Source organism: Gouania willdenowi, chromosome 5 (assembly GCF_900634775.1).
Source record: "Gouania willdenowi chromosome 5, fGouWil2.1, whole genome shotgun sequence".
Classification (NCBI taxonomy): domain Eukaryota; kingdom Metazoa; phylum Chordata; class Actinopteri; order Blenniiformes; family Gobiesocidae; genus Gouania; species Gouania willdenowi.
In genome coordinates this window covers 13,413,668-13,435,902 of record NC_041048.1, presented here as the reverse complement: position 1 = coordinate 13,435,902, position 22,235 = coordinate 13,413,668, and the positions used below count along the sequence as shown (strand labels likewise).

Sequence of the window (22,235 nt, the reverse complement as noted above, 5' to 3'; positions counted from 1 at the left end):
ATGAGACACACGGATTAACAAATTGATTTCTGATAACACCAGTTTGATTTCTCACCAGTCCCTCCACTGAAGAACCTGAGCGGTGTGTTGTTTGTCTCAAAGATGCTGCTGCACACTTTCTTAAACTTGTCAAAGTCCAGGCGATCGTTTCCTTTGGGATTCTCCAGGAGCACAACACCCTCTGCAAATAAACATATACATCTATAATGCCAACATGACTGATTCATAAATGTATTTCAGTTCATGTTCAAAAACAAAAACTACTTATTATTGATTACGCAATGTCATTCACTAGCAGGGAAAACTCTTTGGAATATTATCTTTGTTTAATTAAAGAGGTAAAAACATTATTATTTTAGTACCTTGTTGCCTGTTGTTGATGTTTACTCTCAGGTTGACATATGCACACGCTGGTCCATTAACAGGAGCTGGTGACGTTCCTTTTACAATGGTTATCTGCAAGTCGGATGACTTCAGCTGCAACATAAAAAACCAACCAAGTACTTAGAGTTGCTATGTGTAATTCATAAAATATAGATCCTTAAATTGTAGTCGTGATAATTTACTTCATATAACAACACAATGACTTATAGTTTTCACTTATTTTCCTTCGTTAACATAAGAGGTGTCCCGATCCAACATTGATATCGGATATCGGTCCGATATTAGCCTGAAAACGAGTATCGGAATAAAATTTCCAAAATTTTCTGATTTTTTTCTTCAATTAAATTTTTTATTTATTTTATTCAATTGTAGAATACTGTAGATATTATGTTGAAGGTTAAAATGTATGTAACCAATTGGTTAATAATAAATGGGTGTTTTTCTCATATCTACTGTTGTTGACTATTGTTCTCTGTTTGAGTAACATCACTTGATCAAGCCTTTTCTAACATTCCACACTCCAAAATATAATACAAATACAATAATAGATACAAAAGTAATTAGTGGTTTTCATTAAAGAAAAAAAAACAAAAAAATTAAAAAAAACAAACTATGTATGATTCATGCTGATATCAGATCAATATCGGTATCGGCCGATATGCAAGGCTGCAATATCGGCAACATATCGGAAATGAAAAAGTTGTATCGGGACATCCCTAGTTAACATGTTTGCTGCTGCTCATTAATCCATGCTTGAATTACAAAATCTCCCCCACCTGAGTAGTTTCCTCAATGATGACACTGGCTGTCTTTGGGAAGGGGAAAGGCAGAAGTGGAGCCTTGGTTGTAGCCAAGATGAAGTCCTTGTGAGCCTGGATCACAGAGTCCAAGTACTCCCCCTGTGGCTGGCAGTTGTAGTACACAGTTATCTCATCTGATGGGACCAGGTGTGCCTAAAGAGAGAATATGAAAAGATGGAGAGTTACAGGCATAAAATAGTTAAGGTTCTTTTTACTGTATCAAAAGCAGGACTCTATAGTAGTGCAAGCCAGGGGTGGGGTCAATTATAAATGTAATCGCATAACTGATAATTACAATTATGGCATAATTATAATTACAACAAATTAACCATCTGTTTCTGTTGTAATCATAATTGAATTATAATTGAGTTCAGATAACTGACTTTGTAATTGTAATTGGCATGAAAAATTCTATGAAAACTACAATTTAATTAATTAAAACACAAAAATGCAGAATGATATTAGGCTTACACATATGAAACATATTTTAATAATTGTTAACTACATAGCAAGTTTTCTCACTACCTGTCAGTTCTTTTCAGTACCATTTTATCGTTTTTTTTTTTTTTTTTTTTAAATACATTTATATTGAGGAGTTTACTGACAGAAAAAAGGCCCAGACGCTCACACCAAAGACAGGAATACCAACATTTTCATGGATAAGGAAGTAGGGCTGGGCGATATAGCGAATATACTCGATATATCGCAGCTTGTAGTCTGTGCGGTGTTGAAAATGACCATACCGTTAAACTCGCGGACTTTTTTTTTTTTTTTTTTTTGAAATGTCATCTTAATGACAACATGCACAAAAGGGCACTATTTGTTTTAAAATATTGTAGTGGCATTACGTACAAAAAGTGCACTTTAATTTTGTGTTTTGAAATGCCATGTGAGTTGCATCCTGCACTAATGTCTTGTTTTGAAATGTCTCTGTGACAATTTTGCACAGAACGTGCACTTTCTGTTGACAATTTTATGTTTGAGCCACTCACTGTTTAATAAATACAGTTATGTCAACTTTGACTTAGTTGTGATATCCCCTTTTTTGTATGAAAGTTTAAAATTGGCATATATTAATGCAGTATGATCAAGAATGTTTTAATGTAGACATATAGAATCATCATACTGGTGTGATTTTGTGCATCAAAGTGTTAATTCAAGGGTAATGCAAAATATCGAGATATATATCGTGTATCGTGACATGGCCTAAAAATATCGCGGTATTTATAAAAGGCCATATCGCCCAGCCCTATAAGGAAGCCTAACAAGATAACCAAGAGATTAAAAACAAATTCATGGTTTTTTTTGTGTGTATTATACAACTGATTTTAGACATGGGTCAAAATCTACCAGTTATCATAAGAGATGCTAACAGAAAGCTAACACAAGAGGAAGGTTAAGTTTTACGAGGTTGTTTATTAAAGGCTCAGTAATTGTGATTAATAGAATTTGAACGTTAGTAATTGAGTACATAATTGTAATTGACTTTCAGTTGAATAATAATTATAAATTTAATTGTAATTACAAAAAATGCTGGTCACTGCAATCATAATTTTGTTGTAATTCCACATGGATAATTAAATATGTAATTGAAATTGACTCCAACCCTGGTGCAAGCCATCAAGACACATTAGAATCTTGGATATAACCAACATTAAAATCAAAGTGTTTGTGAGGGTTGTTTTTTTTGTTCTTCTTCTTCTTCTATACATATATATACCTAAAAGATAGATAAACAAGTGAGGGCCAAATATAGTATAGATTAAAAAGCTAAAAGATATCTAGCAACGTAAAGGCAGAGGGAGAAAAGATGACAACTTCATCGGAGAAGAGCTCATTTATTTTGGCGTTGCCCATTGCCTTCTTCCTCTAACCTTGACACCATTAAACACATTGATCTCATACTCATCTGTAGCCCACCACTGTGCACATGTGAAATGCAACACACATGCTCATCTTTACGGTGCAGCACAAGCCTGTGAATATATCCCAATTGCAATATGTTGCTCAAGGGCAAGAGATAATGTGAGCTAGATACAGCAGAGAGCAGTCAATCATTGGAAGGTTTATAGGCTTTTCCAAGTCAAGGAACTGACCCTCACCTGAGGCGCTCACTAAGTGGTAACATGGGCCCACCTACAGTCTACATGTCAGCATAGCAAAAAAATAAATTAATTCCCATCCACAGAGTGGAAAATTCCTAACTTATCTCCGTTATGAGTAAGTTGTAATAATTGGAGGAATTTAACCTGGCTGGGAGCCAGTGGGACACAACGGCTATAGGGGGGTGGAAAGTGTTTGTTGCCTGAGAAAACAAGGGACTCCAGGCTAATCCGTCTTTACTCCCCTGACCACTTCAAAGCTCCATCACTGAACCTGAAAGGAGCCAGAGTGTAATTAGCTTATATTAAGCCTGCCTTATGATGGAGAAACCTGCAACTGTGATGTTGAAGTGGAAATATTCAAAACGGACCAACAAAAAAAATGGTAGAACAAGACGAAGCTGAGAAAAAATTAAAATGAACATAATCACTTTTTTGCATACAGCAGCCGTGCAATGCCAATCAGAAGAATGCATTAACTTTAATTACAACACTATCACAGTTCTCCTCTAATACATCCTGCATTTGAGATACTTTGTGTTAACCATGTTCTTCTAAAGCTCTCACAATTTCTTCTTTCCTGAAGCTGTCCTGGCATTTGATTTGGCACTTTCAGATATTTACTCGCAGAAGAGCACTGGTAGCTTCAGCTCTGCAGTCTCTCTGGAAACCACTCTGGCGGCATCGCTCCATCTCATGCAAAATGAAGCTCCATATTTACAACTCGGCAGTACACTCCATCCTGCTCTATGGCTCATGGACATGGCCCTTGAACAAGACTCTGGCTGCAAGAATAGATGGTTTTGATAGTAGGGCTCTCAGAATCATCAAAAACATGGAGAAGGCCACGAGGCAAGCCCCGAACACGATGACTGGACATCATCGCGGGCGACCTCAGACAACACGGAGTGGAGGACGCAGATCTGCTGGCACGGGACCGCCAGCTTTGGAAGAAACTGGTTCACCTTGTTGGCTCAATGCAAAGGGATGGGGGACCCCCCTAAGGAGCCCTCGTTAGTTAGTTATTTAAGGTACCTTATCCATCAGGCTTGGAATATTCTAAATGATGACAGGGTTGCAGCGAGCCGCCTACCCTGACTCTAGTTCAACTTGCTCATGTGGTAATGTTGAGCTTTTTATTTGGGATATTACTTTCAATTTGATGGTGTGTAATGAAATGACTGTTGTGTATTCAAAAGTTATATTTATTTAGTTTAAATATGGTAGTAGATAAACAGAACAGTTAAGAAGTCTAACCACCTAAAACTGTCCAAGCAGCATGTTTGGCTCACACTGTTCTCAGCTATGCAAGTTGCCAATTATTTAACACTGGATTGTGACAATTAGAAGTAGTGCGTTATGTGTCACTCTCTTTTTCCGAAGTTTGTTGTGCTCCTGAAATGATCTTCTCACCTTCTTACGCAGTTTCTGAATGCGGTTGATGACCTCTCTGGCAACACCTTCATCCACCATGGACTGGTCTGGGGAGATGTCCAACAGCACCAGCACCTAGAGAAATAAAATAAATAAATAAATAAAAATGCAGTATGAAGGCACTGAAGGTTAATGACTTTCTGGTAACTTCATGTTTAAGTCTTCTCAAATATTTGGCTCTTATTTTTTGTCATTTATTGCGGTTCTGTGATTTCCCCCCCCAATATCTAGCAACTCTCTGACAGACTTTTTTTTTTTTCATTTCTGACTTTTCAGCGTTAACCCCCTTTTTTGTTGCCCGGTTTGCCCGTGAAAATTTTGTAGAATTGAAGAATTAGAAAATATGCATAATAAGAGCACTCAGAGAGGGCCAAATATCCTCTTTGCCAGATATTGGCAATTATCTGGATCAGCGATCATGGTCATTCACACATTAAAGGCTTGGAAGAAATTCCCATCCCCGTTAATAACAAGTAGCAACAATAGCTACTAATTATTAACAGTAGATCCAAATGTATAGACACCCTTATTATTCGGAGACTGCGTTGAAATGTGCAAATTCAGATTTGAGCTGAAGACAAACCAGGATATGAGTTTTTTAATTTTTTTCCAATGATGAGAGATTCTTTGATTTCTCAAACCACAATCAGTATACTGATCTGGATCCAAACCAAAAATGAATGGAATGGTGTAAATTCTAGTATCTTTGGATACTTTTGACGTAATCTGCTAACAGACAAACAAACATAAAAAAATTCTTCCTTGAAAGAGGATGAAATTGTGATTTAATGAAAATAATCACTTGCCTAATTGTGTACACAATGTTGGTCAGGGGTGGACAAATCTGATCCTTGAGAACCACCAATCCAGCATGTTTTATGTGATTTCCTGCTCTAACACTCCTGAATCTAATGAAGTGTTATCAAGCAGCTCTCAGCTGTGTTGGAGCAGGGGACACATCTAAAATCTGCTGGATTAGTAAACCTCGAGGACTGGGTTTGGAAACAGCTGGTGTAGGTGGACCAGATTGTGCTTGTTGAACATGGTGGGTGAGGTCTCAATTCTACTCAAACAAATGCTAGTGACCGCTTTGAACAAAAACCATGGTAACCGAATCCTTTAGTGCACTTCATTCATGAGAAAAAAAACTTCACTACCTATATGAACATACTGTATGTGCAAGGAATGGCTCTATGTTCATGTGCAAAAATATATTGTCCTAATAGCTATACTATAGAGTACTGAATGCAGAAAATTATATGAATGCTACTTTCTTGTAATGCTAATGGGATTCAAGTTGAAAACAACGCTGGATGGAAGAGGAACGACTGTGTGAGGGTAACAGAAAGGACACGGCAGTAACACAGAGTAGTGACATATATAATAGAATAGCGACACAGATGGGAGCTGGAGAACCACTTAAGTAACGGAGAGAATTTAAAAAGCCAGCTCAGTAAACTGGTATTAAGGTGCAGCCGTGTGATACGTGCACGGTTGGAGGGGCACTGATTAGAGACGGCCTGTGGGAAACACGTACACGCAGGATTCTACTTAGCCGTGAAATGATTTCATACATCACACTCATGGTGAAGACACAATTGCATTTACAGTACGCAGCGGTAGCAGGGCCAAGAGAAGATTTTTGGATCGGTTAGATTTAACTTTGTTGTTAAATCCACTAAAAGACAGACATTAAAGGGGAGAAGGTGGGGGGTGGCAGGACGTGCCTGTATCTACCTCTGTGCATTACCTTGTATTTCAAGAAATTGAAATTTCACACAAAGTGAAAATCAAGTGCTATGTGTAAGAAATTATGAATAAAAAAAAAACAAACAACTGTCCAGAAAAAGAAGTTTAACAAAAACAACCACAAAATTATAATTAACAGCATAAGTGATTATGTATCTTAACCTCTGGGGCCTCATTTATAAAACTGTGCATTGGTAAGATCACTTCAGCTGGTGTACTCTAAAACACAGAAGTGCAGATGCAAGAAAACGTTCATATTAATAAAAAATGGTGCACGAACGTCCTACGCCTATTTCCGTTTGTAAATCACACTCAACCCTAAGGTTATGGTACGTGAATAAACACCTAGCTCTGCCTATATGGTGCCTAAAAAAGGTCAGGTTAACGCCCTTGATAAATAGTCACTGATACAAACTTCATTGTAATTACCATTAATTATTAATATAAAACTGTATTTGTAGGCACGCGCACGCACCTTCACTCACTTCCTGGGTGGTTAGTATAATTTTTCTCCTTAATTTTTGCAAATATATCCTTCATATCTGATATGTTTTGTGAAATGTGTAATATTCGATTATTTCAAACAAATGCATCAAATTCACAGAACAGGGTCAGAGCTGCCGTGGAGTTGCACACATTTTCTCGCCAAGTTTTTTTTTAAATAAATCCCAAACGTTGCTTTCTTTTGTATGTACGCTGTGTTTATAAATGAGGCCCCTGGAATGTGGGAAAGAGATAATGAGCCGTATGTTAGGAAGACTTGGTGACTAACACCCACAAATATACCAGGAACAAAGCATTTGGCTGGGTGTCTGTTTAGCTTCATGTTTACGTCCTGGCAGGTGTGCACGTTTCATGTGAGGTTTTTTTGTTGGAAACTGCCAGTGTGACTATTCCCATTCATACCTGTGCATCAGAGTGAGCCTCATACTGTGCAGCTGAGCCAGAGCTTTGATCAAAGGTGTACATCAGCCTCAGGTCCTCCTCGTGGAGCTCATGACCATCCAGCACCATGGAGCCTAGAAAACACACACACACACACACACGTTCTACACACACTAGACTTCAAATAGCGAAAAAAAAAAGAAACACGCTTAAGAAAGAACTACAATTTTTAAAAATGATTTATTGTTTGAGTGATTTTAAACTACACTAAAATTCACTCAATCACCTTTGGTTCAGATCTCTATTTTACCCGAGGAAATTATAAATAATCTGTCTTCTGTCCTATTCAGCAGCTTACCACCAATCAGTGATTCGCAGGCTTTGATTTCTTTCTTTCGTGCCTCCCATTTATGAAATATCGAAATATTAAGATCAAAAACGTTGTTAAGGAGTTTCAACTTTAAACTTGGACAATGATCTGGTATTTTTTTCTGCAGCAGAATTTGCTTAATATTGTAAACCTGAAATCTACTAAATATTCAATTAAACTTATTTCAATTATTTAGCGCAAATTACAACTAAAGTAATCTTGAAGCATTAAACAGTAGTTATTGGGGGTTTTCCAAGCTTCAATTTTAACAACAGAACTTGTAAGAACAGAAAGAGAAAAGTCTTCTCATCTTTGTTTGAATTAAACACCTCAGTCCAACAACAATAATTCAGCTTTGGGCCTGGTTTAACTTTAAGTTTGGAACGCATCCTCGTGCACTGTTCCTCTGTAACAATTCTTTACTGCATCCATCTCTTTTTCCATCACCTATCATTCTTTATCTTTCCAATTGGCTGGACTTCAAAAATCCAAGTGATTGGAAATGTGAGTTCCCACAGCCCTGCTGACCTCTGCTGCTTCCTTTCCTACAGACTGTCAGGGCTACCCTCAGCTTTCTATAATTGGAGAGACAGGAAACCTTGCACGGCTTTGATCCCTACTGAAGCTCTGATCTGGGCTTCAGCTGTTTGTGGTTTTGTATTTTAAAAGGGAAAAAATACATATTTTTTTCTTAAAGTTAGACTGATCAAGTCTTCTTACAAACCATGCTGTTTTTCACTGCAGCTGTTTTCCACTCTAATTACCTGTCTTCTGGAAGATTTCTAGCTGTTCACTGCTCAGCTCCTTGATAGAGGCAGTGACTGCTTTGAATGCTCCCTTTAGTCTCTTTCCCAGCACCATGTGGTCTGGCTCAGCTCTTAGGCGGATACCGTACTTGTCCTTGTCAGCAGAAAGTGTCAATTGCCGGACGTTTAGCTCCTAGAAAAAAAATGGCAACACAGACATTGACATTAGACATAAAAAACAAAATTAAAAAAAAATCACACAACTGCATTAGGGGAAATTTATCAACGGTACAGTGTTACTAAAAACTAATGATACACCACGTTAATGGTCATGTTGGCTTTAAAGTTCAGTATCGAACATTGACCAATCCACTAATAGAATTAACTGTTAAATAATAATAATAATGACTTGGATTTATATAGCGCTTTTTTCGAGGAGACTCAAAGCCCCTCTGACCACCACCAACATTCAAGCACAATTCATACCCATTCATACGAGGCAATGTGGGTAAAGTGCCTTGCCCAAAGACACAACAACAATGACTTGGATAGAGCTGGATTCAAACCCCCAACCCTTCGGTTACTGGACGACCCATCGATCCATGGGACGATCTACGGTCGCCCCAAATAACAGGTTTTGCTTCCTTGATCAACCCACAAAAACATCATATAAATGGAAAAATCTCCCACGGAAAGACATGACTAAGCACAAAGCAGAATGCAGGAGTGCTTTCAAATCAAGTAGGGGTAGAGGTAAGTGATACTCGACAATCTCAAAGTAGAATTATTCTCTGAATTTGCCAAACAAAACGTAAGTTGAAGTATTTTTCTGATTTTGCACAAAGAACGATAATGTGTTAAATCTTTATGAGGTTTGTCTTGTGTCTGCATTGACAAGCAGTGTGCAGAATAATTCTGGATGTTAATTCCACTGCAGAAACAAGATGATCTCTGCAATAATGTGTGGGGGTAAAAATATTGGTATCAATTAATGGCAAAACAAGTTTTGAATATCGACCAAAAATCCAATATTGTGCATCCCCATTAAAAACATTAAACATTAAAAACACTTGGATTTTTATATCAAGCTGTGAAAATGAATTATTCTTTGAAGAACAAGAAAAAAAGACACCAAAAAAGAATTAAGAAAAGAACAAAAACAAAACAATTGAGTTTTAACTAAAGACACCCTGACATAAAAGAAAATGAAAACATGTTTTAAATAAAGACACGTAACAAATAACGTATTCCTATTGCTCTGAGGTTATATAAAGGAAGCAACCTGACGAGCGGTGGGAAATCAAACAAGAATGCAACATGCCCTCATGACAAGCAAATAAAGATGTACTATAATCCCATGTTATTTAAGAGCAGTATCAAGAACACAAAGTTATCTAATGTGGCCTGTACTATAGGCAAAAATATATTGCTTATGTAGCACTATTGCACAAAACCTTATCTTAGAATGTATTCAGTCTGTTGTAATCTACTGAGGCACAGACGCCTAACTTCTGGTTTCATAACCAAATAGAAAGAAATTTTAATTACAGCTCAGGATCCAAGCAGCGAGTGGAGATGTACTTGCTCTGATGTTTGCCCCATCAATCAAATATGCATGCAGAAGTGACTTTGGAAAGCAAACATGATTTAATTTTATGCCTCTTACGAGTTAAAAGGTACTGATCAAAGATGTGTAATCTAATGTGATGGATATCAGGGTAATACTTTTTTATTTTTTAAAAGAAAAAATTACACGTGTTTTAGATGCCTACACGACATGCAGGCAGCGTTATGGAACCATAAGAAAGTAGACTTTAGCATCCATATGCAAAAATAAAGTCTTTTACACGAGTGTCGGTTCACCTACTTCCAGGATGTATTTCTGCAGAGACTGGATGTCTTTCAGTGCTTCTGGGTCCTGATGAATAACAACCACTTCCTTCAAAGGGTACTGAAACACAAAGAAAACCCATACTGCAAAGGAAACCTAAAACAGTGGATACAGTGATTGATGTTTCATGACTGCTTTTCTTTGACAATGAAATGAATGTTTTCTGAACAAAAATGCTTTGGTGTCCAAATAAGGGCTGAATTACACAGAGCTTTACTTTGCGTTGTTTTTATTTCTACACATCATAGTGAAGTGTAAACCTTTAATATCCATATCAATGATACTTCACCTGCAGGGAATGGACTTGGGTTGAGATCAATTATAAATGTAATTGTGTAATTGATAACTAGATACAATTATGAACAATTTTTGCTGTTTTAATCATAATTATATTGTAATTGAGTACAGAAAATTTGACTTTGTAATTGCAATTGTCATGGAAATTCAATAAAAACTCAAATTACCGGTATAATTCAATGAACAAAAAACTGGGGAACCATGTCACAGTTCTATGGCTTACACATATGTAATTAACAATTATTAAAATGTGTTTCAAATCAACTTTTCCCACTACCTGTCAGTTCTATTGAGTCACTTTACCATTTTAAAAATAAAATAAAATCAAGGCCTATATTGAAACCAAAAATGTTTATTAAATTTTAAGTGATTAGGAAGCCTAACAAGGTAACCAAGAGATGAGAAACAAGTCAGATGATAGATGATATGTTTTGGAGGATTTAAGACATGGGTCAAAACTCACCCGTTATCATAAGAGATGCTAACAGAAAGCTAACACAAGAGGAAGGTTACATTTTATGAGATTAATCATTTCAGGATTGGTAATTGTGATTCATTGTAATTGAACTTTAGTAATTGAGAACGTAATTGTAATTGACATAAAAGGTTAACATGATAATTGTAATTTTAATTGGAAAAAATGCCAGTCAACGTTAATGAAGCTTAAATTATGTGTAAATAGGTCTGTTTTGGGTGGGTGTGGGTGTGTGTGTGTGTGTGTGTGTGTGTGTGTGTGTGTGTGTGTGTGTGTGTGAATGCTGATGGGAGCGTACGTCATACTGTCACAATTAATCAAAGTAAAGTTGGTGAAGTACCTTGACGGGCAGGGTCTTCCTGTCCCGGATCACTCTACCCAGCTCAATCACAGATTGCATCTGAGAAACAGCGCTCTCAATGCGCTTATCAATCAAGCTCTCTCTGCAGGAAAGGACAAGCAAGAAGAACTTATTTTCATCACCAACATTACAGATATTAAAGCAGTCAAATCTTTTGTTGTTTGGCGGATGAATAATTAACACAACGAGTGGTTGGGATTAGTTAAAGGCAACTGTAACGTTGACATAAACATCCTGTGGATGACTATTGATATATTTAATGCAGTTACACATCACAGTATAATTAGCACTGAAGGTGACAAATGGACCAAAGGACTGAGAGCAGATCATCTGTCAAAGGAATAAAATAAAGTGTAACAGGGTCCTAATGTATATATATATATATATATAAAAAGTCATTAATAGGTACAACAGGACTTCATCTCTATTATTACTACACTCTGCAGACACACACTGTATGTTCAGAGCTTATTCACTGACTTGTGCCGTGTGCACAGACCGAAGGTAGGAAATTGAAATAGGAAAGACACAGGGGATATCCAATCATTTAATGAGGTGATGCAGGAACAGCTTTTCCCACTGCCTGATTGGAGGCTGACCTTTGAGAGAAGGTTGAGGTATTCCTATTTGGCAAAAAGAAATGTAGCTAATGAAGCATTGGTGCTAGAAGCTGAATGAGTGATAGACACAAATTAATCAGGTCAGAATTTTTGTATCATATAGAAATTCCCCATGGGGATCATAAAACTGATCAGCCATCAAAATTCAGATTGAAATAAAAGGTACTTACTTCAACTAAAAATTATTTGCAAATCTGACTAATTAACCGCATCTTTTAATTATGTACACGACACACTGGGTATTGCAGAGGAATTTTCCTCATTCTGTAACAGTTACTCTTATCAGTGCGAAATATGAAATTGCTTATATCATAAACAAAAACAATGAAAAATGTGTGAACCATGCAGGCATCCAAAGATGAGGCTTTGTTAAAGACCAGTCTGTAATTACCAAAAATACCGTTGTACTTTTAACCAAAGATAGTCCATGAGAATGAAGTACACAAACAATCTTACTTATAGATTTAGAAAATTCCAGTGTCAACATGAGAAAACTACAGAATAAATTTGAACCTTGAACATTTAAATTCATTCAGACACAAACTATTGCACTTTTACATTCTCTTGCTGAGGCACAGCAGTCCACATTACTGGAGGAAAAAGCACCGGCCTTTTTCAAAACTGCTATTACATTTAATATGAATAATACTACTATCATTCATATGAATAATACTACTATCATTATTAATAATAGTAGACATTGCACTGAGAAGCTGTCTTCCTTTAATGTCATGAACAATTTTGCTTTTGTGGAAAGACTTGTTAGTGTTTCAACACCTGATCAATAAATTAAAAGCTTTAAAAACGACTAAAGCTATAAACCCATCGGGCAGTGGACTATAGGTCTTACACCAGGGGTCCCCAACCACTGGGTCGGTCCGTGGTTTATTTGGTACTAGGACGCAAGGGGAGAATCAAGTTTCGAAAATTAATTTATTTAATTTCCGAGTGCTTTATTTGGGAAAAATACCACTTCAACTTAATCGTTCACTTCTCCTCTTGATTTCTACGCAATCATAGTTGTCAGGAAGAAGTGAGTGCTCCGCGTGCAGCATTACGCATCCTGAATCCTACAGACATGCACGCACTGACACACCCACACCTCAGAGTGGAAGGAGGCACGAGCAGCATCACAAACATACCGACACACAAACACGAGATTCACCTGACTTGAGGAAGCATGAGATAGTGGATGCTGCCGATGTCTTTCTCTTCCAGAGAAATGGGGTCAATGAGGTGACGCAGATTTTTATACATCATCTCAGTAATGAAGGGTGTGAATGGTGCCTGAGAAAAAAAAACACAACATGAGCAATTCTTAGATGATCTCCGCTGCTATTCCCTTTCCTTTTTTTCTCCGTATAAAAGTCAAATGGTCAGCAGCTATTCATTCTTGTTGCCTTTACGCTTTGAACAAGAGTTCATACTGAACGATGCTGTTGTGAGGTTACCCGTCATGCTATTTCTCTTCAGTTCAACCTCAACTAATTAATTTGTTTTGCCTGTATGAAAGCAAGTTAGACCAACTGCCTCGCAGCGTGTCACCTCAGGCCTCGCATAAATAAAAATTCTTACTTTGTACTCATGCATTATTCATTGTCATGCAAGCACACAAACAAACCTCTTCCCTACCATTGTTACGCCAACATTTCTAGCGAGTACAAAGTAACCTTACTATGACAATTTTTCTGCATATTATCTTCTCTCTCCCCATCACATAGAAACCTAATTACTCACCATCAGCCTGCACATGGAAAACAGGACGCTGAAGAGGGATTCCAACGCCCACAGGCAATCCTCAGTGCCGTTCTCCCCCTACAAAGTTCAAACGCAAAATAGTTGTATTCCGTTGCAACAGTGGGAAAAAAAATGTGGAATTTGCAGTCGTGGATGCTCTTGAACGTGTCAACTTTAACCTCACATTCACTTATGGTCATAAAAACAAGGAGATCAAATTCTTTACTGATTTAATATGTCATTTTGCAAAAACAAATGTGTAAGTCTATAAACAAAGATGTGATCTCACCTTGAGGCGGCGCCTGTTTGTCCTGACGTACCAGTTAGTTAGCATGTCCACAAACTTGAGCAGACGTGGCACCACAGTATACAGCCGGTAAGCTGCAATGAGTCAGAACAGTTAAATGCCTTTACATAACAATACTTTGTGATTTAAAAATACCAGCGCATTGTCTGTGTGTGTGTGTGGTTCATGTAACTATCAATTACTAAATAATACATTTGAAAAATTTGCAGTCAATTTTTGCGGTTTAGGTTTTCCATTAAAATAGTCAGGGTTCAGCTGAAAGCCTTTGGGCCACAAATGGTTTTGTGAGCATTGTTCTCACCATCCATCTCAGCCTTGAAGAACTGGATGAGGGACTGTGTGAAGGACTGGATCCATTTGTCCATGATGTTGTCGCTTTGCTTTGCTGTGCTTTCGTTGTACAGGAACTGTGTGTTTTCCTCCTGTCGGGTCAAACAAACGTGTAGAGAGATCAAAATTAAATCACTGCAGTAATTCAGCTCTGTACATATTGGTAAGGAATGTTAATCTATGTGCTCTTCATTCTTTAGTTATTCTGTTTTAAAATCCAATCAAAACAACAAATAATCGGCTTTGGTTATTTTGTTTTACAGACTTCAAACCTAAACAGAATTACAGAAAATTCGAAAACCAGACAAGCAGCGTTTTTCTGTTTCAAAATTAAATCTTGCTCCGTTTGTGTGATATTTGGAGAAAACTAGGACGAGAGCTCCATGTTTTAATCTCACCACAAAGAGGAGACCCACAGACAAAACTCTCGGACAAAAAAGGAGCAATGCACAACAAGTCATATTACTGATGAACTGGTGAATTGAAATGTTATTAATACATAAATAAATCAAAACAAAAAAATTTGATTAAAGGCACCAGAGGGGGTGAAATGAATCTACTGGTGCTCCTCATTTCTTGTGATCAACTTCCCTGTGCTCTCGTTCTAATTTCCCCGTAAATATACAAATACCTTACAAACAGAACAAGAATTTTAAAACAAAAAAAGGCTGCTTGTCTGGTTTTTGATATTTCTGTATTTCTGTTTTGGTTTTAACTCAGTAAAACAAAATAACCACACTGTTTATTTGTTATTTTGATCTGGTTTTAAAACGGAATAACCAAAAAACAAAGGGTACACAGATTACTGTAGTATCATATCATCGTAGTTTACAACACAACAGATTTGGCATCATAATTAGATTTTTTATTATATTACAGAAAAAGTGTGAATATCTGAACAATCATAAAGTGGTTGAAGTTATCTTTAAAGGAGAGCAACTGAGGACAAAAATGAGAATTCAGCTTAGTTGTTGCAGCAACACCTTAATTTTCAGTGTCATATACAAACTTTTGTCTGCGGTACATTTATTCATGTATTGCCATTACCCAGCTGTAAATTATTTTACCGTTATTGATTCATAGGCACCAAGCATATTGCAACCAACTACTGCGCAAACTGACAAAAGTAATTTGTGGAAATATGTGCATAATTTTCCATTTATCACTGGCAATATTCTGGTAACTATGCAGCTTGTGACAGCTCTACCTCTGCTGGTCTGAACTGCTGTTGCTGTCCCACAGGTTGGCGGGCAGAAAACAAAGTGTGAATAATAATTCAAGAAACTGTTTTGCCACCTTCCAAGATAAAAATTCTCATTATTGTTTGTTAGACAGTGTTCAAAAGGAAATGGTGCAATAGAGTGCAATCACGTCATTCTTTTGCTGGCTTTCCATTATGATTTAATTCATATCAAAAGAGTAATCATATCATTTAAGTGTAAAATATGTTGTAGTAGAGATATTCTAGCTGCATATGTCCACAAAGGATGAAATACTTGTGTTTTTTTAGTATTACTGTAGTGAACTGAGGCAGCATGGTTGTGTAGTGTTTAGCATTTCTGTCTCACCCATAAGCCTGTACAGGATATAGCAGCTGCACAAAAAGTTTGAGTACTAAACTACAACATGGTATTTCTTTTTGAAACTACATACAAAATGACAGTTTAGGGTAGGGAGAGTGAATCAGGAAACAATGTATGACTTCCAACATTCTTAGTTCTCTAACCACAAACCTTTTGTAGCCGTTGTACATTCTGTATCAGGAAGCGATAGGCATTGTACCACGGCAAGAAGACGTCCTTTAACATGTCCCGTACACCTTCCTCTTTAAAACGCAGGTTCTCTGCTCTTACAACGGGAGAGTTGATGAGGTAGAGCCTACAAAAAATATGAAAATGTGTGCAGTTTGTTAGGCGGGTGGTCATATGAAGACTTTTTTATTTTTTTTTTGTTTATAGCAAATGCAAAAACAAGAGCAGTGAAAATGTCTCCTCCATAGACAAAAACACAAATATAATGCTAAGAATGCAAAAGAATGTAAAAGCGGGATTTTCATTTAATTACTTTTTTTTTATTACTCAGAGCAGTTTTTGGGAGAAAAGCATCAAACATGCAGATAAAAATGGGAAAAAACCCTGAACTGTAAACGTGTTGTTTTGAACAACCTTGTGCACCAAGTAACAAGGTCACCATGTGCTTGTTAATCTTGACATATCCCAAGTCACCGCTGATGTAAGAGACAGAGGAGTGTATAAACATTACACTAGACTGTGGTTAAATAAGCAGTAGTATGCTAAAACATTCTTGTCCCTGTCTTAGCTCATAATTCAGGAATAGGGTTCGGAGCCGAGACGGATAAGTCACGTGACAAATGGCTAACTAAGGTCATCAAATATTGAAAAAAAAAAAAAAAGTTGCTGTGAAGATTCTACAACATGCCATGAATCGTTTATTAACAGCAGTGTTGCGGGTTAAGCTAAGGAGCACAATAGACAACCATTGAAGTCAAAAATATAACTATTCAATAATTGAATAAATTCTGCAATAAACACAAAATCTGTAGGTCAGACAAAAGTAGGTGAAAATAAAAGAAAAGAAGTGTGAGCAGCTCATTCTTCATGAGTGTCTATGTCAGCATATGGTGCAACTACATAATGGTTTATTGATAGACCATATGGCTTTTGCTCTCCTACAGCTCAAGGCCAGTCGTGAATGTATAAAAGACATGCATCTGTACATCATGTAAACAGGAGTAGTGCTTGTCCTAGTTTAATGTAAATAGTGTTTAAGATTTAAAGACTATGATTGATATCACAAGGTAAAGTAAATCATGAAACAAGCATTGATGCTTCAGAAACACACACACTTGCTCCTATTGAAGCACAAATCTGACCTGAGGGCATCAGCTCCATACTGCTGCACGATCAATGACGGATCCGGGTAGTTCTTCTTACGCTTGCTCATCTTCTGTCCATCGCTGCGTGAAAGAGACAAGCCAAATCATTAACACCCATGCATGCCCTAACTTGCATGTTGGAAACAATCTACTATATATTAAAATTAGTCCAGTCTTTCCAGGTCAGTAGGTCTGTGAGAAGAAAGCTGCACTTAGACCTCAGGGCTGAGGACAAGTAGCTCTGCTGTAGAGGGCTGCATGTTACAGTATAAATTATGCTGTAACAGTGTGTATAAAAAAAGCTATAATAACTGTCCAGTTTTGTGATTATGGCTAATTGGGAAAACTGACGTGATATATAAACTACAGAAGTAGTTTCAAAATAATTAACATTTTCTACAGAATGATAAATATTTCGAGTCTAGACAAAACCAATTTCTACTGACACGCAAACCATCAAATTTTATTTAGGTCAGTGAACGTACCTTGCAAGCACCAGCCCATTAACAATAACATTCTTGAAAGGTGGTTTTCCAAAAAGAGCTGTGGAGAGCACCAACAGCGTGTAGAACCTAGCAGGGGATACAAAATAAAATCATATATATATATATATATATATGTAGAGAGAGAGAGACAGTCTTTAATGTGCATTGTTACCATCCTCTGGTCTGGTCAATGCCCTCAGCTATGAAGTCTGCTGGGAAAGAGTCTTCAAACTCCTTCCTGTTTTCAAAGGGGTAGTGGACCTGGGCGTACGGCATGCTGCCACTCTCAAACCAGCAGTCAAACACCTCAGTGACTCTCCGCAGGACACCCTTGCCACAACGCGAAGGGATTGTCACATGGTCAATGCTGAGGCACAAAAATAAAAAATAAAATGCAGCTGTTAGAAGAGAATGAAGAAATAACAGGATGATTTGGTCCATCTTAGATTTCAGGGGAATTCTATGGCAGTGAGACACAATAGACACTGAGATTCACAGGCCAATAAGAATTGTGTGTCTTCCATTGTGCCAACACATACAAAGCTCTAGTTATGGCTGATATCACAAGAAAAACATAAGAACATAAGGTTTTACAACATAAATGTTTGTGCCCTGTAGAATATTCTGCAACATAATCATTACAGTACTGACTAGGGATGTAACGATTAATCGTAAGGCAGTTAAAAATCGATTCATATGTATGACGATTCACATCGATGCTGTGAAAATTGAGTCGCAGTACTTTTTTTAACCAGCTACCAAGAAGTGTTGGCGGCGAGCAAAATCTGCTAATACTTTCTTTCTGGCCATCTTCTACTCTTAAATATATTCATAAATGATTCCTTACCCCTTTAGCACCGAAAGAATATCTGTAATATTACGTGAATATCTGTAAAAGTCACGTTTTTCTATTAGCTCTGTCTGCTAGCATAGCATCTCTTCTTCACTGCAAAATATCTGCATGCCAACCGACCACTGGGTTACCACCGCCCTCTGCTGGTCTAAACAAATATCTGACCTAAATACAGTAAAATTACTGTTTTTTTTAAGTCCAATTGTTAAGGCACAAAATACATTTTCAGTTGCACTTTTAAAAAGAAAAAGAACTATTATGCAGTTTTGTATTGTTTACTATAGAACCAGAATTTAAATAATAAGCTTCTTCTTCATTTGTATTCCTTTATTTATTTCATTCAAGATTTATTTTTAGTTAAATTGCATTGTTTTGAATAGTTTACCAAGGGATTCTTTTGACAATGAAAAATAGTATAGTATTTTCGCCAAAAAAACAAAGGAATATTTTTCAGTCATTTATATACAGTCCCATTTTGTAAAATAAATCGTGAGAGAATCGTATCGTGAACCCAGTATCGTAAATCAAATCGTATCGGGAGTTGAGTGAATCGTTACATCCCTAGTACTGACCGTTGGTTCCATTTCACCAACATTCTTCTAGCCATTGCATTACATGTATGCAATCTATTCTTTCAGACTTGAATATAAAAGACTACAGTTGAATTTCTTTAACACATTAAAATGTGACCAAACTATTCTTTTACTTCTGTAAAGCGACAACTCCCCAACGCTCTCGTCTTTCCCTCCCTTCTGGCTTCTGTTCGCAACGCTGTGTGTGTAGCTCCTCCCCTCTGCTGTATTGACCAATCCCGTGCAGCTTTTACTGGCTACTGTTTACTGGTGGTTTACAAGTATGGTAGGTAGCTGCCATCATGGAGATCAAGATAAGTGACTCACCTTTCCCGATGAAGATCCGTTACTTTAACTCCACTCAGCTCCTCCAGCTCTGCCATGGACCCAACACATACCACCTGTTGATCACGAGCAAGCCAAAATGTGCACACATTAGTCAGACAGAAACATATTGTCAGAAGTAAATAGACACCAGGGTGTCCAAATACTTTGAGCAATATAGTGCAAATAGTCACAATAACACCCTTTTTTATTTTTATCTCAAACACTAGTAATTCTGACAAACCCACTGCCAAAACTTTTATTTCACTCATTTATTAGCTTGTATCCCACCATCTTGCTTTTCTTTTCCCGTTGTTCCTTTCTGAATTTTAGCTGCTTCTTTAATGTATGATGTCCTCTTTTTTTATGATTTTCTGTGTTTTCTTACCCTCAACCCAAACAGCTAATTGTCAAAAAGCCTTTAAAGTTGCCTGAACCAAAAAGGAAGAAAGACATTTAAAGTTGGTGCATATTTCCTTCATTTACATTCATTAATTATTCATAAGTTAAGCTTATTTACGCAGCTAAATTACATTAGGCTGGGCATTTCTGTTTTGTGGCGAGATAAAAAGTTCCCTTTGAAAACCCTCAATTCATTGATGTCTTAAACACCTCATTTCAAAAGTAAATAAGAGTGAACTTTTTAAGATGCGAGCACTGTGTACACAACTATGAGCTGAGTAAAAGAACTGTTTTTGTTTATCACACAATTCTCCATACGGACAGAACAACGGGAGACTGTCTATATATATATAAAAAAAGCAGCTTGAAAGTTTTTTTTTTACCTCTTCATAGTCATCGCTGACCCACAGGGGGAGGGGTGTGCCCCAGTAACGGTTCCTAGAGATAGCCCAGTCTCGTGCATCTCGCAGCCAGTTGCCAAAACGCTTCTCGCGCACAAACTCAGGCACCCTGTAGAAAAACAGTTCAAATCATTTTATAACTCTAAGATACAATTTTGAAGAAAAAAAAAAGATAATTTCTAAATTATTCCTATTAAACATATTTAGGATGGTTATCTGTGTACCTGAAGGGACACCTACACACTGCCTAATTGCACCATTTATTTATCTATTTATTTGTCTGCTTTGTTCAGTTTTCTGGGACCCAACATATTCTTCCTTGTTATTTTTTTCACGTACTGTATATGCTGTCTTGCTGTCAAGGAAGGTTCTCTAATGTGTTTTATCATGTTTATTACTAAAAAGAGAAAAATAAAGTTCTAAAAAAAAATTAAATAAACATATTTAAACTGTTCAATTGACAAAATAAAATAAGGTAACAGCAACAAAAGTTCTCTTAGGGGCTTTTTAGTACAATACAGCACAGTAAAACTACTCTAGCAAACTCAATACTTTCCCTATTTTCTTAAAAGAAAGCAATTTTGAGCAAAGTTTCTTTCTAAATCTTAATGGTTTTTCTTCATGAGAAACTGCTTTTTCTGCTCAATTCTAGTTTTTTTTTTTGCCATGGACAACATCTTGCTTTAATTCATTATCACAAAATCTCTATTGTGTCTAACTTTTAGTCGCCTTAAATTGCCTGTGCCTAGCCAAATTGCAAAATAGTGCAAAAAAAGGAGTGGGGGGTGGGGGGTATTAACTGATGTGATCTATACGCTAAGCAAAGAGTTCATCAATTCTCATTTGTAGAAGGCATTTCCATCAAGGCCTCTAATAAATCAAATTAAATTATTTTCTGCACTCTCCACCAATCTCTCACACTAACCCCCATATCCCCCCAGTTCATGCTAAATAGAGAATTTTAAGTTGTATGTAAATACCAGAAAAAACAGGTTTTTATTTATAACATCCTGTTGTAAGTCACAGACAACATTAATGCCTTAAGGTGGAAGAGAAAACCACAGATGTTTAGGTTTATAAGTGACACTGACTGAAGAAAGAAAGAAAGAAAGAAAGAAAGAAAGAAAGAAAGAAAGAAAGAAAGAAAGAAAGAAAGAAAGGCCAAAGGAGCAGCTGTTTTATAAGGATAACATATTTACCCAAGCAGTGACTGTCCCATCAAATCAGATAAGCCTAATTATAATCTTCCTTTTGTTCTGAAAGCAAAATTATGCTTTCTCTTATTAAACTCAAACCAAGCTTCATAACCGATGCATTAAGGCAGTGTAAATGCAGTTATGAAATCAACATTTAAGTGTCAAGTAGCTGCTCACAACATACACATCACACCCACAACTGAATGTATTAAATTACTGCAGAGTAGTAGTAAAATGGACTTCACTTGTATGTGACAAATGTCCAACCTTCAGTGAAGCTCTTCATACATGCAGCCATACATTCATTCATACAAAAACATAAGAATCCAACATAATTGATATGGAAAGAGAAGCAGCAAGGTTCAGTTTCCACTCACAAGGACATCAACTAATAGTATTGTGATTGGGAATGGGAAGGAGAAATGCATCATATTAACATTTATATTCAATAATTATTTATTATGCATGTATTAGATTAGTTCTCCCAAACACGAGCTGTGGACCATTTGGTACCAAGCTGCAAAGTGGAAAAAAGTTTTGGAATTTTGGAAAATGTATTTTGTCATTTCTGCTTTTGTGCTTACATTTCTTTCCCTTGGCTACATTTGATTACACTTA

At 36.8% G+C, this 22,235-nt stretch overlaps 1 protein-coding gene across 1 annotated transcript in view; it reads right to left on the bottom strand.

Annotated features, from left to right (window-relative positions):
- Positions 1–22,235, bottom strand: part of iars1 (isoleucyl-tRNA synthetase 1) — a 53,457-nt gene that overhangs the window by 5,845 nt on the left and 25,377 nt on the right. The window contains exons 14-31 of the mRNA XM_028446707.1: positions 20,404–20,530; positions 19,622–19,695; positions 18,042–18,236; positions 17,870–17,956; positions 17,382–17,465; positions 16,222–16,366; positions 14,460–14,580; positions 14,141–14,232; positions 13,852–13,929; positions 13,280–13,401; positions 11,474–11,576; positions 10,338–10,421; positions 8,489–8,663; positions 7,376–7,488; positions 4,700–4,795; positions 1,161–1,337; positions 363–477; positions 56–181 (exon numbers count right to left, since the gene is read on the bottom strand). Of these exons, the coding sequence (XP_028302508.1) occupies positions 56–181; positions 363–477; positions 1,161–1,337; positions 4,700–4,795; positions 7,376–7,488; positions 8,489–8,663; positions 10,338–10,421; positions 11,474–11,576; positions 13,280–13,401; positions 13,852–13,929; positions 14,141–14,232; positions 14,460–14,580; positions 16,222–16,366; positions 17,382–17,465; positions 17,870–17,956; positions 18,042–18,236; positions 19,622–19,695; positions 20,404–20,530 (2,114 nt within the window). The remainder of the gene's footprint in view (positions 1–55; positions 182–362; positions 478–1,160; positions 1,338–4,699; positions 4,796–7,375; positions 7,489–8,488; positions 8,664–10,337; positions 10,422–11,473; positions 11,577–13,279; positions 13,402–13,851; positions 13,930–14,140; positions 14,233–14,459; positions 14,581–16,221; positions 16,367–17,381; positions 17,466–17,869; positions 17,957–18,041; positions 18,237–19,621; positions 19,696–20,403; positions 20,531–22,235) is intronic.